We start from the raw sequence: 15,929 nt of genomic DNA on the forward strand, positions 1-15,929 counted from the left end.
AAAGCTGAGCACCGAAGAATTGATGCTTTTGAACTGTGGTGTTGGAGAAGACTCTTGAGAGTCCCTTGGACTGCAAGGAGATCCAACCAGTCCATCCTAAAGGAGATCAGTCCTGGGTGTTCATTGGAAGTACTGATGTTGAAGCTGAAACTCTAATACTTTGGCCACCTCATGCAAAGAGTTGACTCATTGGAAAAGACCCTGATGCTGGGAAGGATTGAGGGCAGGAGGAGAAGAGGATGACAGAGGATGAGATGGCTGGATGGCATCACCAACTCGATGGACATGAGTTTGGGTAAACTCCGGGAGTTGGTGATGGACAGGGAGGCCTGGTGTGCTGTGATTCACGGGGTCGCAAAGAGTAGGACATGACTGAGCGACTGAACTGAAGGGTACCCAAGATAAAATGTGCAAACATATCGTCAGACTTTTGAAAGAGCCAGATGATGAACAATCTTGCCAGAATTCTATAAACAAAGCTATGATTTACCTCTGAGCAAGGATCTATTATAAGTAATCATCAACAATTGACTTGCTTTGTGAGTGATTTTTCCCTGTGTTGCCCAGTTAATGTTGCAAATCTAACTTGTATCACATATTAGATGGAATGACAGTTTCCCAAATCTGTGGAATCTAAAACAGGAGAGAACAGCATTTTAATCAATGGTTCTGCTGCTCACTGTATGACCGTAAACTCCAGTAAGCACATGCTTTCTAAAAATATTCAGGGAGGAAATAAGGACACAGGAAACTCTACATAATAATCAATTATCAAAAAAACGAAGCGAAGCATTGCACATCTATAAAACTTTGTGTATATAATTAACTCTTTGCAACATGCTGACTTTCTAAGTGGAATTAAATCATAATTAGAATAATCAAAGGGTAGTGCATACACACCTATTCATGCACATCTGTAACCCAACTTAAGTTCATGAAAATTTAACTGTATGAAAACTACAAAAATCTGCATTGCTATTTAAATTAAAATTGGGCAGGAGACTAGAGTATTTCTTCCATTAGCTGCCAGTGACTAAATTTTCCCACATGTCTAAGGCTTTGATGGACTGAGCTCTAAGTTCAAATAGCAGCTTCTCAGGGTATTCCACACCCTCCCCACGGAGTCCACAGATCACCCCTGCCCAGCTACAAGAACTCGGGTAGGACTAGGCTTCCCTTTCACAACACCTCTCAAACTGCAATGAAGCAATTAGCTGTATAAGTATACACAACAATACACATGTGGATAAATGTATATCCTTGGTTGTTTAATTGTTTCCCCTACCAGTATAGTAGGAAAGTCCCTGTGTTCTATTCCTTGAATCACATAAACACTGAATAAATATATGTTGAATGAATAAGTTACAGTCACTGCTTCACCCACCTTAGTCAGAAACTATCACTGAGGAAACCTGGAAGAATTAGGTATTTCTGAAAGCTATGCAGAAACAATTCAGCTTTTGTCCCTGGGACGTAAGTGGCTGTGTCATTCTCTAAGGGAGCCCAGTCATTCCCATGCTCTTTGCCCAACACTTAGAAATTGATAAGAATATTTTTCCAAATCCCCAATCCTTTCTTTGTACAAACCCACTGGTTGAAGTTAAATTCTTTTGTTATTAATTATTGATACCTTTCATAGAGCCCAGGGAAACAACTTCTAACTAAAGTGAATTTCAGTAGGAATATATACAGTGAAATATGCCACATTGTAAAAGAAAACAAAATGATTTAAGACAACGTTGCAACACGTCAACTGCAAAAATGTAATTGGCATTTCAATCACATTGGTCACCTGTGGTGTCTCATTTGGGGACATCCCACAAGTGTTTCTAACATTCATGCAATCTGTTCTTTATCAAGATAAGAGGAGGTGGCGTCCCACAGGCAGCAAGACTAGAATGGAACCGTGTGCTTCTGATATGGAGAATAGTCACTCCCTCTGCAACAGGGGATGGGGCTCCTGAATCTTAGGGGCTGCCTTAAACAAGAATCAGCGTCTTCCCATCTTCAGGGCTCATGCTACCACCAACCATGCCCTTTACTTTTTGCTCCATCTGTCGTAATCTCTTCTTTCCATCTCGTGCTTTCTACTCACTCACAGTGACACTTACTCCTGACTTCCTCCTTCTTTCTCTATGGCTCTCAGTTTTCAGTAATCACACCAGTTAACCAACCAGCTCTATACTTGGGTTCCCCAGGGAGATGTGGACAGGTTTAGTGACCATCCTCCTTGTTGGGTAAAGTTCTTGTGTGGCTCCTGTCAAGGGCTCTTGGGCAGCCTATAGAATAAGAGACACAGATGCATAGAACAGTCTTATGGACTCTGAGGGAGAAGGTGAGGGCGGGACGTTCTGAGAGGATAGCATTGAAACATGTATATTATCATATGTGAAACAGAACACCATTCCAGTTTCGATGCATGAGACAAATGCTCAGGGCTGGGGCAATGGGATGACCCAGAGGGATGGGATGGGGAGGGAGGTGGGAGGGGGGTTTAGGATGGGGAACACATGTAAACCCATGGCTGATTCATGTCAACGTATGGCAAAAACCACTACAATATTGTAAAGTAATTAGCCCCCAACTAAAATAAATAAATTTATTAAAAAAAAAAAAAAAAGACCAGTCAGGTCACATCCATCTAGTCGCCTGTCACCAGAGTGACAAGATAATGAAAGTTAATTAGGGCAACATGGCCTTGGAGAGCAACCCTTTGGAAAAAGTGGGCTATCTTGACTCAAGAACCAGAAACGAGTCCATTTTAAAAGCAATCTAATCACTAAATTTGGGATGCAGAAAAGTTCCTTATTTTCTCAAATGGAATAACAGGTGTTCAGATTTTGCTCATTTCTCTATTTTAGTCTACTAGTCTCTTTCATGTTTGCAACTTAAAAAAAAAGAGTGAAAAAAAGCAAAGATCAAAATGCCATGGTATAAATAAAAAATCAGTAACCGGGTCTTTTGTTCTAATATTGTCTTTTCACCCTTTAAGCCCATTTTCTTATTCTCTTTTTCATCAGAACTCTGCTGCTCCCAAGTACAAATATAAATGGACAAAGGCCTGAGAATTGTGCTGAGAACTGCAGAAAGTAGTTGAAGTTCACATTTGGACACTATCCAGTTTTCTGCCATCACAAAACTCTATTCAATCCCTCTGCATAGAAGAAGCAGATTATGTAAAGAAAAGAACAAAACTTCCCTTTTACCTACTTTTCAATTTACTATGCATGAGTATTTTTGTAAAAAGTTACTTTGCTAGACTTCTAGTGGTCATATATGTCTCAATTATCTGTAAAACTGGCTTCACAAGGTTTTAAGTTAATAAAAATATAAGATTACCTTATTCTAAATCTAAATCATTTTAGTTCAGGAAAAAAATCTTGCTAAGTTGGTCATTTCTCTGCAGCTTGAGTTCCAAAGAGTAAAATTTATGAGCACAGTGGGGGGAAAAAAACTTTGAGAGAAAAAAAGTAAGTTCTTCAAATAAATAAATAAGCTGATTTACCATTTGAAATATTATAAGTATGTTTAATGATTAATAGCATACAAAAATTTCATACTTTTGGAATATGAAAAACAGAAAATTCAAGATTAGGAAGAGTATTCTTTGCGCAAGAGCACTAAATGTGTCATCAGCAGAGTTTATCGGTTTATAATCGGGAGAATTTAGGCACTATCAAAGAACTGTTACAAAATAACACAATAAAGCTAATACCCTGGTCTCAGTAGATTTACATGAGGGCAAAAAAAGGAACAAACTCGGTTTTTCCAACTATGGTAAAATTAGGGGAAAAAGCAATTATCCTCTATGATAAATGAGCCATTCTGAGTTGGAAAAACAGAGCATCTTCCTGTTTCGTGTACCCAGTTTGAGCATTTTCTACTCTTTGTTGCAAGCTGTTTCTTTCATCTTTCAAACACAAGTAAATTAAAGCCGTACTATTGAGGACATATGAGGAAGTCAGTCTTGGAAGCAGTGAACTATGATGATGTATTACTGTAGCACTTTGACAGAAAATCAGAAAGAGACTCAGCTTGAAAAAGCATACTATTGTTTTCATTTAAAGCTAAGTTTATGTGTAGGAGGAAGACACATTCTGAACGGCTCACCAAGGTAAGCGGTCTGAGGCCGGCACAGACCTTTGAGGTGATTTGACGTGAGTTGTCACGATAAACCCACACCCGGGGTATTATCAGTGAGCACTGCTCTGAGAAACCAAGGTGAGAACTGACAAGTGGAACCATTTTGTTACATCCTGCATTTATTTAAGCAAACCAAATGTGTAAAGATAGGAAATTAAAGCGTTGTAATGTTTTACAAATACAGAACAAAGACACAGAATAATAATACCCTGGAGAGAGTGCATCTGAGAACGAGGCTTCATCACAGGAGAACACTTGCAGGGACCACTTGGGAGCCATGGCCGATGCATCCATCTGTCATTCTTGTTCTGACTTCATTCAAATGGTTTCAATAGATAAATTAGCAATCTGCTCTTACACGAATGATAATACTAATGATCATGGTAGCCTTCAAGGGTTTGTGAGTAACTGTCTATACATACACGATGCGTGGCTGGATGTGTTATTTCAGTGCTGCTGTACATTATGCAGGGGGAAATAACGGCATATTACACAATTACTGTGACATCCACTAAAATGTGAACTAGTTTGCATAGGTTAGTCCTTTGGGCAGCACGATGTTGCTCTAGTCCACCAAGGCTTAAAGATTCACAGTGTAGAGGAAAAAATATGAATTAAAGCATTTCTACTAAAATATATTTTAATAGCTGGTGTTAACAATTTGCATAACAAAAGCCAAATTATATTAATAACGTATCATTCTGTAAGCTCCTTCATTTTAAAATATGAAGTGTTTTCTATAAAACTGTAGGCTCTCAAAGTTAGTACAATCTTGCAAATTAATCATCAACCACAATTCTACATATTTTGAAGCAAAAAGAAACCAATCTGCACAAGGATTCAAGTTTATGTTTTAATCACAGGTCGAAGAGCAAAGATTCCACACCCTGCCTGTAATACACTTGGTGCTACTTATAAATGCTCAGCTGTTCATTGTATGAACACTAAAGAAGGGGACTATGATGTAGTTTTCTCTTTTCCTTTAAAGTAAATCATCCTTAACAGCAACTGGATTACGAAGAAGTGTATACTATGCAAATCGAATACCATACATCAAACACAAAAAGCACACAGAATTCCCATGAAGATACTGAAGTAACAAGGACAACTGGAGAATAGATTTGCCTTAGGGGTCCTTCCAGGCTTGTGGATCCAGTGGTCTAAGCATCAGGGAATGATGGCCACAGAAGCATCATACAATGTCTTGATTTTCTTGAATCAGTGCTAGTGGACAATTGCCTGGAAAGAACCTTTAATGGGTGTGGAATAGTTCAAAAAAAGACTTTCATTTTAGCATTCTTCACTTGGTTTACAGAGCTTCTTATTAACTAAAGCTTTCTCACCTCCATGTCAAGTTACCCCAAGCAACCATACTCCAGCCACTTTCAGATTATCAGAAGCAAATAGCTAAGGTATAATGGATTTACGAAGTGACTTTCATCTGGTGTAATGAATTCAGCCTCATAACATAATTCTTCTAACTTACAATAGGATTTTAAATCTCAAACCTAACGTTTATGTTTATGCATCTCAACTATATATAAATCCACAAAGAACCTTTCAGAAATAGACGAAAGAAGTCGGTATTTTCTAAAGTTCTAAACCTCTAGAGGCAAAATACAATCAGTTATCACCTTTCCTAACCGTCAGGAGCATCTCACTTCCCCACCACAAAAATACCAATAATCATATAATAAAATATTACTATAGAATAGGCAGAAGCTTGCTTGCTTGCTTGGTTTTCTTTCCAAGACAATAATGAATAAACAAGGGTAATCAAAAAGGCACTGATATTTTTTATCTCTATATAATTATAATTTTGGTATAAACTATATCCACTTTATATAGAGGGTGTTATTAAAGGATCACACACATTTTCTTTATCTTTTCATTAAAAAACATTCCACTGGAGATGGGCAAACCTGAAGAAAAGATGCGCCTCTTAAGCTTCCACTGTGTGTTTAGGGAAACCTTCTTCCCAAATCCCAGAGTGTTGTCGAGCTCAATACGGACAAGATAAGGAAAGAAAGACTGTAGCGAGACTGGCAAAACTGCATGTTTGCCATCCTCAAGTAATGAACCTGGCGGCAAGAGAGGGGCTGGTCTAACTGCATCCACATTCATAAAAGGTGCTCCTGGGAACTGTGCTTGCAAATTCCTGTGTGGTCTCTGAGGTGGGGGAAGCCTGAGAAGATGCAGGGAGAGTGTGGAGATCTGACAACCAGATAATTATTTCCAAGTGGGCTACACTGCGGATGTGTAAACAATAAAAAGGAGACATGAAGACGTGCCTTGTCACAAGTTAGAAATAGAAAGCTTTCCCAGAGAAAAAAAATTAGTAAAAACGCTCACTACAAAAACTTACACCACAAGCAATATATTCGGTTGCTATGCTCTGCTCAAGAGAGAGATGATCCTTTGAGTTCTGTTTTCGGGACCTTTTAAAAGCGTATCAGACTGCCCTTGTGCTTTTATCAGGTTTGAGAACACATCACAATTAGAAAATCAGGTGCATGCTCTCTGTGCTTGGGCATTTACAGCCCTCTTTAACTTGATTTTTAAAAGACTTGTTTTTTCAAAACCCTTCTTGAGCTGTCACATTACGTAGGATATACCTGTTGCCAAATTGAAAACAAGATGGGGGCGTGTGGAAAGGGGAAAAGGTGTTCAAGGATGCTGTCTTGAAAATGATGCTATAAAAAAAGCACTTTGGTTTTATACATATATTGTTTTCTGTATTTCTGCTGAGATGCTTAATATCCTGACAGGCTTTAATAACAGTGAAAACATCATCAAATTATAGCATCAGGAAAGTGTTCAACTTGTTGTCCATCAGTCTTTATTGTAAAATAACTGCCCTCTAGTTAAATTCTGATCAGTTCTTAATTCCTAAAGGCTGGAAGCAGAAGTATCTTGCTATGCAAACATTATGTGAAGCTTAAAATTTGGGGAAAATTATTCCCCAAATAAGTATTGACTTTTACATTCAGTGAATCTGATTTTGAAATAAGTGGAAGAGAAAAACAATGAAACATCAAGCTGTTATTTTATGACTATTTCCCCATTATAACCATCATTTCAAATTGGTTTCCTTTGAGCTTCCTATAAATGTGCTACTTATCAAAACGTGTACCCGTCCCACATTTAGTCTGCAGATTTAATCAACAACTACTCTCTTATAATCACAAAAAGTAGTCTCTCTGGGTGAATCATAAATATTTACTTAATGGTATAATAAAACTAAGCTAGCTTGTTGCCCTCAGTTTTAATGCAAAGGAATTTTTGCAAGAATATTCCAAGTTCTGTTTGTTTTCGTTGGTTTGTGTATAAAACACCAAAACCAGTACGGGGTTTAATCAATTGAATCACAACTGATCATTTCAATGACAGAAAATCAGGCAAGCTGATTATGTGGTGATCTGTAAACCCCCCTCAAATAACCTTTAGTTATTTGCCTGAATTTTTCTCTTCTCAGTTTTACATCAGTGTCATATAGTATGTTGCTTGAGTGTAATAAAGCTTATCTAATTACTATTTTAGCCTGATAAAAATGAAACTACAGATTTTCAAAACTATGTGCTTACTTTTCAAAGGTGTAAATGAATTAATATTTGCCTTTGTACTAATAAACATTTCAAGAAAAGATGTTTTACAGCTTATTTTGTTAATTTCTTTGAATATATCACTAAGGCAGGTATCCCCAAGGCCCATATATTTGATTACATGTTTGTAACTACATTTTGCTTTTTCAGTTTCATCATAGCTGTAGAGTCAGACCCTACATGACTGCTACTCTGTTGCAAGTCTCACTAATGGCACAATCAGAAAAACCCAGAGTTGCTGATGGGCGTGAATCTCTCCAGTGAACTTGACTGTGGACTCCAGGTGAAAATTTCATGACATGACAGTCATGGCTGTGAATCCATCAAGAGCCTGCAAAGTCACTCATTTGAAAATTAAAATGTGACAACAATTTCTTTTTTAATGAACAACTTGTCAAATCTCTGGTGACATCCCCATCTCACTTCCAAATGTGATTTAGAAAATAAAAACCAGAAAGTGGAAAGGAAGTCTTTTCATTAAGCAATTTCTGTAGCTAGATTTCTATCCAAATCTGAATACTGTTTTCCCAAATAAGAAACCAGATCACCTGTCTCTCTGTGTGTGCAGCTGGTAATCTTTTGTTCACTGGTTTCTCCCAGCACACTTCATATTCCAGCTTTGTCACTGGCTTCTAGGAAGTCTTAACTTTTAAGTCAACAGTGGCATTAAGTTAATGGAAGCTGTTCAATAAATGCCTAAATCACTTATTTGCTAGCGTATACATCTATGTCCTAAGGTGTAAATCCTTCAAAACTAGAGTGCAATGCAGCAGGAGAATCTCAAGCAACTTTTCAAGTTATGCTTTTCTGATGAGCTGGCATCTAGAGGGGAGGGCTTTTAGGTTATCGGCCACACTTGGTGTTTGAATAACAGGAACAGGGCAGTGCAGCTGCCTATGTTACAGAAGCTTGAACCTACATGACATGCAACAGGGTAAAGGCTATTAGTATTAGGGAAATAACATAGATGACCTTAAATTTTGCCCTTTGCAGAGTAGCTGTGAAGTTATTTGGTCCTGACATTCTATGGAGCCAAGCGTGTACTTAGGTTCATAGAATGTAAATGGAGAATAGGATATGCCTCGGTACAAATGAGAAATAAATAGACCCAAGTCAGCCCAGGGAACAAGGAAATTTCTTTGTTCATTGAAAGTTTCTAGATCCCTAAGGCCACCAGTCAATATAATTTTAACTGAACTGTCATTCTTCCACTGCTCACATTTATTATATTTAGGCAATTTTCACTTGAATTGGAAATTGCCTTGTGACTCAAAATCTAAATGGTTTTTAAATTATCAACTGTGTTATTGAATTAAGAGGACTGGCTTCTGGTGATTCCAAAGTGACAGCTAAGAAGTTTCATATATTTGTGACATTTAAGGGACAATCAACATCTCTATTAAAGTCTACAAAAATATGTTATCCCAGAAGGGTTCAATAGCCAATCAAAGGAAACCATTAACACAACTAGCAGCACCAGGTCTCCAGACCTAATTATTTGTTTATACGAATTACCAAAAATGCTGCTGTTTTTCAGCCCAGAAATCATTCCTTCTTCCTGGTACCTGCGTGTCTAATTGTCAAAGTAAGGATAGATTATTGTAAAATAACTGCCAAGTTGTCTTAAAAGTATCTTCTATCTTTTAAAAAGATTGGGTTTAGTACACATTAGAACAAAGCTCAAAGGGCAAGGAGAAATGATTAATTAACAAACTCAATGTAATTCGCTGGAAGCATTCCGGTTTTTCCAGTTCTCTGCACCGTGCCATACATCCAGCCATCGTCAATGGGCTGCACATTGACGATGTAGTCACCATCTCTGAAGGAGACTTCATCTTCATCCTGGGCACTGTAATCGTACATGGCTCGGTAGGTCCTCTGAGAAAGGAAAGATGGGGTCACACGATGGACACCAAGACAGTCATAGCTACAAATGCCAACCGTGACAAACCAGCCCACACATAAAGGAACTACCAGGAACCTTTCGGAGCACATCTATTTCTGGAGCCTACTGTCTATCCTGATTGTGTTCATTTCAAGGTTACTAGTCTGGCAAAAGGGGTAATACTGTGGACCAGAGCAAGCCACTAAATACAACAGCTACTGTCAAAAAGTAAGCTTTGAGCACTTGGAGCTCTGCTCCATGTTACGTGACAGCCTGGATGGAGGGCAGAGCGTTTGGGGGGTATGTATGGCTGAATCCTTGCGCTGTTCACCGGAAACTATCACAACACTGTTTGTTAATTGGCTATACCCCAATACAAAATAAAAAGCTTTGTTTAAAAAGTAAGCTTTGAAGCAGTAAAGCCACTCCCCCAGCTTCAGATAAGCCCAGAGACCTTAGATTATGTAGATTCTCCCCTAGTCCACATTCTTCAGAGAACAAAACCTACCATAGCGGCAGACAGGCCCAAGTCACTGCTAAGTCATTACAACCATTGGTCCCCTGGCAGAGGTGATGAACTTTACTAAAAAATTTTGTTTCTACTTTTAAATATTTCAAAAAAATAAAAAGAAAAAAATCCATAATATACTCAATAGGATTTTGTATCATGTGATAGGAGACATTTAGCATATAAATGTCATGAATATTGAGGTACATATAATTAAATCCCTGTTATAATGAGTTGAGTTTTACTATATTTGTTTTCATTTGAGGCCAAGAATTTAGCTAATAATAACAGACAACCTCAAAATCAAGTGCATTCGTAGACTGAGGAAATTGGCTGAGATGCAAGAATTTTAGAGTGATTAAAGATTCCTTACCACCAGTTAAAGGGAATAAGTCACAGACATGTGATGCATAGCACAGGGAAACAGTCAATAATATTATAATAATTCTGTATGGTACAAAATCTATAAGAATACCAAATCACTATGTTGTATACCTGAAACTAATATAATATTAAAGGCAACTATACTTTTACAAATATATTTTAAAAAGATATCTTACAAGCTGTTTAGAAGGGCCACCTATTTCTACAGACACAGACAAAGGCCAACAGACTGTGTCAGGAGCTTGAGAAGCAATTTCATCATAAGATGCCAAACTGGACTAAGTGGTCTGGAATCTGCTTCCAAGCCTTCCATTCAATGAATGAGTCAGCTCTCCAAGATTTCCAAGAGGAGAGCTCAAAGACATATGTTGACCGTGTCCTTCAGGTTTCCATGGCCATTCTGATTAACTAGTTAACATGACCAAATATTTGTGATTTTTTACTGAATGAAGAACTTGGTTGACTATTTCCAATCATGAGGTAACAATGAGGACAGAATATTGGTAGAGTCTTAGTATGTTTCATTGTTTACATGTTTTCACATCATGCTTCCCCTTCTCAGTGGTTTACCTCTATATATCCTCTACCTCCTTCTATTTCCTTAGAAGAAGCTATACAAATGACAACACATCATCACTTACATTTCATGTAAAAAATGAACCATATTCAATCCAACTGTATTCCATGTGCTTTTATATTATGAAGACCAGGGAAGGAGGAGCACTTCAATCAGGCACTTACTAGATTTGGTGAATGCTGCATTGACCTCACAGATGACAGGCTGGTCTGATGCATGTACCCATACCCTTGAGAATGGCTTTGCTGGTAGGCTCCAGGAAGAACAGGTGCTGGACATTAAACAGACACACACACACACACACACAAAGAATCCTTAAAATGAGCCTCAAAGTACCCATCCCAAGCCCTCAAGTAACCCCATGCTCAGCTAGACAATTCTGGAACAAAACGCCATTTTCAGTGTCATATGAAATTTGAGCAGTGATGTTATAAGTGATCTCTAGGGTACTATAAACTTCAGTCATTAAGGGCATATATAGGTAATCAATGTAACATGCAATCAAATACATGTTAGAAATGCTTGTAATGCTCTATTGCAGATGCTATATATTAAAACAACACAAATAACAAAAATTTCCATAATCTCTTTAAAAAATCATGTTTTCACTTGGCTGTATGATCCTTGTAGGCATTTTCCAAAATAAAAATAAGAAATTTAAAGGAATTTACAGCAAAGACTTACTGTATAGCATAGGGAACTATACTCAATATTTTATAATAACCTAGAAAGGAAAAGAATCTGAAAAAGAATAGATTTACATGTATATGTATAACTGAATCACTTAAATCTGAAACTAACACAACATTGCAAATCACCTATATGTCAATTAAAAAAAAAGAAATTTAAAGGAATTTAATTGGATTGTCAAACCAGTGACAGGATATAAGTGTTTTCACAAAATATTGAATACTTAACAATAGATGCTTTCAGTATTTTGAGACATACTGCTGAATGTTACCTTTACAAAGATGGTAAACATAGCATATGTTTAGAAACAAATGTTTGTTAAGCAGTAAAGAAAATTTTATGTAGACTATATGGATCATATATGAATCATTTTATTTTGGCTATAAGTCAGTTGAATAATGTTACAAAACCTTAGGAACCAAACCACTTAAAGAATTTCATAAACATTAAACTTCTACATTAAAAAAAGAGAGTATTCACTTAGTTTGTGCTAGTCTCACACTAATTAATGACATTCAAAAGACATAGTTCCTGTTTTGAGGAAAACAGAATTCTAGAGAAACTAATACAGAAGCTAGATAAAACCCCACAAAAATCAGTAGTGTGTATTTGTAACCAGAATCACGGCCTATACATGAAGGTATTTTAGGAGGCATTCCCTTCATCATAGTAAAACTTGTATGATACAAGTCCTATAAAAACCCACAATAGATTGTCTTGTTTGTTCAATCAGGTTGAGTATATAAAGTTACTATAATGGTTGATTTACTCAGGACATTATAATAAAAGAATAAAGCAGATGTAATTCTTGGGTATTATGAATAATTATTATTTTATAAGTGGCATACTCATTCTAATGATATATGAGAACATCAAACTTTAAAGAGGTTTAATCATCAGAAAGTTAAAAATCATTAACGTATTCTCCATATAATAGTGATATTAGGTTAAATGGAGATTTTAAAGTAGTTCTTGAATTAATTCATATTATAATGTTGTAATTGTGTTTATTTAATGTCTTTCTAGAGAAAGCACTTAACTTGGATTGCAGTATATTCTAAAGTTATTAAACATCAAATACTTCAGAAAACAGCACTTTTTAACATTATCAACTCAATTTAAATGTTTAACGTTAATAGATGTCAAGAATGTTGTCAAAATTCACTCATGAAGAAAAAATAATTTCCATAAAAATCCAGACCTAATTAATTAGCTGAGTAAAACAGCTTTCCCTTATGTTGGAAGCAGAAAGCACTGACCACTCATTTATTTTCTCCCTTGACTATCAGCAAATATTTAAAAGACGTCATGTGTGCATAGAGCTTACTACCCTTCCTGTCACTTGGTAAGCCTGCATGGATGTGAACAATTATCACTGTCCACTACATTCAAAGCATGCAGGCATTAGAGGAGTGATAAAACCAGTTGTCCTCCTATAGCTATGATGGTCTTGGATATTTATCCTATGCCCAATTAAAGAAATGGCTCAGGACACTTAAGGCATTTCCTTAAATACATATTAATCAGTGACTCCAACTGCATGACCAGCTAGCAGCTCTGGACTGGGTTTTTATCCATTTAAACAAGTCATTTCTTCATTATTATCTTGATCTATATGTGAATACTTAAGATTAAATAAGTAACCCTTTAAAATTAATTAAAATTAAAAATTAAACCCTCAATCCTTTGTCACACTATTTAACTATGACCTTTAAATTTTGATGTACAGAGTCAAGCACAATCATCTTAAAATATTTTGGGGAAAAAAATCAAGAAAGGACAATGATGAAAAAATTCTTAAATATGCTATCTCATAGGCTGTAACACATTTAAGTTTACACAGGTTTAGCACCCATCAGTACTGACAACTCAAGAAATGCTGTTTAAAAGTATTCTCTACATACAGAACCATAATTTGAAAAGATACATGTACTCCAATGTTCACAGAAGCACTATTTACAATAGCCAAGATATGGAAGCCACGTAAATGCCGATCAACAGAGAAATGGACAAACAAGATGTGGCACGTATATACAATGGAATATTACTCAGCCATAAAAATGGAATTGTGCCACTTTCAGAGATGTAGATGGATTTAGAGACTGTCATAAAGTCATGTTAAGTCATAGAGAGAAAAACAAATATCATATATTAACACACATATGTGGAATTTAGAAAGGTGGTACAGATGGATTTATTTACAAAACAGAAATAGAGTCATAGGTATAGAAGACAAACTTATGATTACCAAAAGAGAAAGGAGAGAAGACTAAATTAGGAGATTGGGATTGACATAGACATACTACCATTATAAAATTGATAATAAAGACCTACTGTATAGATCAGGGAACTCTACTTAATATTCTTTAATAATATATATGAGAAAAGATCTAAAATCTAAAAAAGAATGAATATATGTATAACTGATTTACTTTGCTGTACACCTAACTAACACAACATGTAAATCAACTATACTCCAATAAAAATTGTTTTAAAAAGTGTTCTCTAATTTTGGCATTTAAAAATGAAGTAAATTTATGCCTACTCAATTGTTCAAATCTGACCTCCGAAAGGAATCTGTAGCTACTGTGAAATACAGAGGGAGAAGAAAGTGTTTATCCTAAATATGCATGGGTTGGAAAGAACAGAAGAGTTTAGAATGAGAAATCTCAGAGTAAATACAAACTATCTTGTCCTTATGGTCTCTCCTCACACCTTTAGTGATTATTTTCATCTCCCTCTCTGGCTACATTATTTAACACAAGTCCTTTTGGGGTTATCAAACTTGTTATTTACCTCACACTTGGTACGATAAAAGATCTTTTAGGAAGCTCCTATTAGGACTATAAAAATATAACTGAGAGCTCAGAGGAATCAACTTACTAAAAGCAAATGCCTATTTAAAAGCAGGCACAAATACTGCTTTTTTATTGTTTTGCTACATTAATGTTTTTTATGAAACATAGGTGGAACAAGCAAAAGGAAATTTCAAGCAATGGCTCTGGAAATTGGGTTTACTCCTTAATAAAATTTGAGTAAAAGATGAGTATGAGATATTGTTCATGAAAATATAGAATTCAATCGGTTTTGCAAAAGCAAGATATTAGGCTAATTTTGCAATGAACAAGAATTTCTTAAGAAAGAGAAGAACGCACAGTGCCTTCCTTATTACACTAGTGGTCAGTCCCCACGCACACTGGCACAGATGATGGTAAAGACTCCTGATGCTCAACCTCAGGAGTCTCGAGGTTAAGCAGTTTCTATTTCAAAACAATAAAGGCCAAAAAACAATAGCTTTCATCATACTCAGGCAACCACAAAATATGAAAGTGTGACTCAACTTCCATTTCACATTGATAAACCAGAGATTGACCAGAGATCTGGAAGCTGACTAAAGCTCTGCAGATTTGGGGCTCTATTTGAATGTCTTGTAATATTTATAAGGGTTTCCCAGGTGGCACTAGTGGTAAAGAACATGCCTGCCAATCAAGAGACATAAGAGAGATCAGGAGGGTCCCCTAAGGAGGGCATGACAATCCACTCCAGTATTCTTGCCTGGGAAATTCCATGAACAGAGGAGACTGGAAGACTATAGTCCATGGGGTTGCAAAGAGTCTGACAAGACTGAAGCAACTTAGCATGAATGCATTCATAGTATTTATAAAACCAAAATCTCCCTCCTAGTGCCCAATAAATTCTTCCATAAACAGCCAACACTAATATTTTTCTATTTAGGGTCTAGTCTTACAATGGAAGGAAAGAAAATCAAGGTAAAGAAGTACACAGGAAGACCATAAAACAGAAGGTGAAAATGTATGAAGAAAAATCTTTAGGAGCCTTCAGAAATCTGAAACTAGATAAATAAGGAAATACATGCAAACATGTGAAGATTAGAGTAAATGAACCAAAAAAAATTTAATGAAGAAAAAGTAGAATTACCTCAATTAGCAGTAGAAAAAGCACACCCAAAAATGTCCCGTCTTGGGGAGGTACCAAGAGTAAGCAGCAGAAGAAAAGGAGTATTACGGAGGTATCCTCCATGTGCCTGGTGCTTTATATATTGCCCCTTAGCAAAACAGAACAACCCTCTAATACACGTGTCATTCATTGTATTTCCACTTTATAGAATAAAAATCCAGA

The 15,929-nt window shown here is 36.4% G+C and overlaps 1 protein-coding gene across 3 annotated transcripts in view; it reads right to left on the bottom strand.

Annotated features, from left to right (window-relative positions):
• Nucleotides 1-4,244: 4,244 nt before the first annotated feature.
• NEBL (nebulette) overlaps nucleotides 4,245-15,929 on the bottom strand; it is a 363,259-nt gene continuing 351,574 nt past the window's right edge. For 2 of the 3 annotated variants that reach the window (XM_081556674.1, XM_081556673.1), the window contains 2 exons: nucleotides 11,264-11,370; nucleotides 4,986-9,623 (listed from right to left, as the gene is read on the bottom strand). In XM_081556674.1, coding sequence (XP_081412800.1) covers nucleotides 9,447-9,623; nucleotides 11,264-11,370 — 284 coding nt within the window. In that variant the 3' untranslated portion in view covers nucleotides 4,986-9,446. Of the gene's footprint in view, nucleotides 9,624-11,263; nucleotides 11,371-15,929 lie in introns of all 3 variants that reach the window. The other variant, XM_081556675.1, reaches the window with a different exon arrangement.

Source organism: Giraffa tippelskirchi, chromosome 13 (genome assembly GCF_054371585.1).
Source record: "Giraffa tippelskirchi isolate mGirTip1 chromosome 13, T2T-mGirTip1v1.2.pri, whole genome shotgun sequence".
Lineage (NCBI taxonomy): Eukaryota > Metazoa > Chordata > Mammalia > Artiodactyla > Giraffidae > Giraffa > Giraffa tippelskirchi.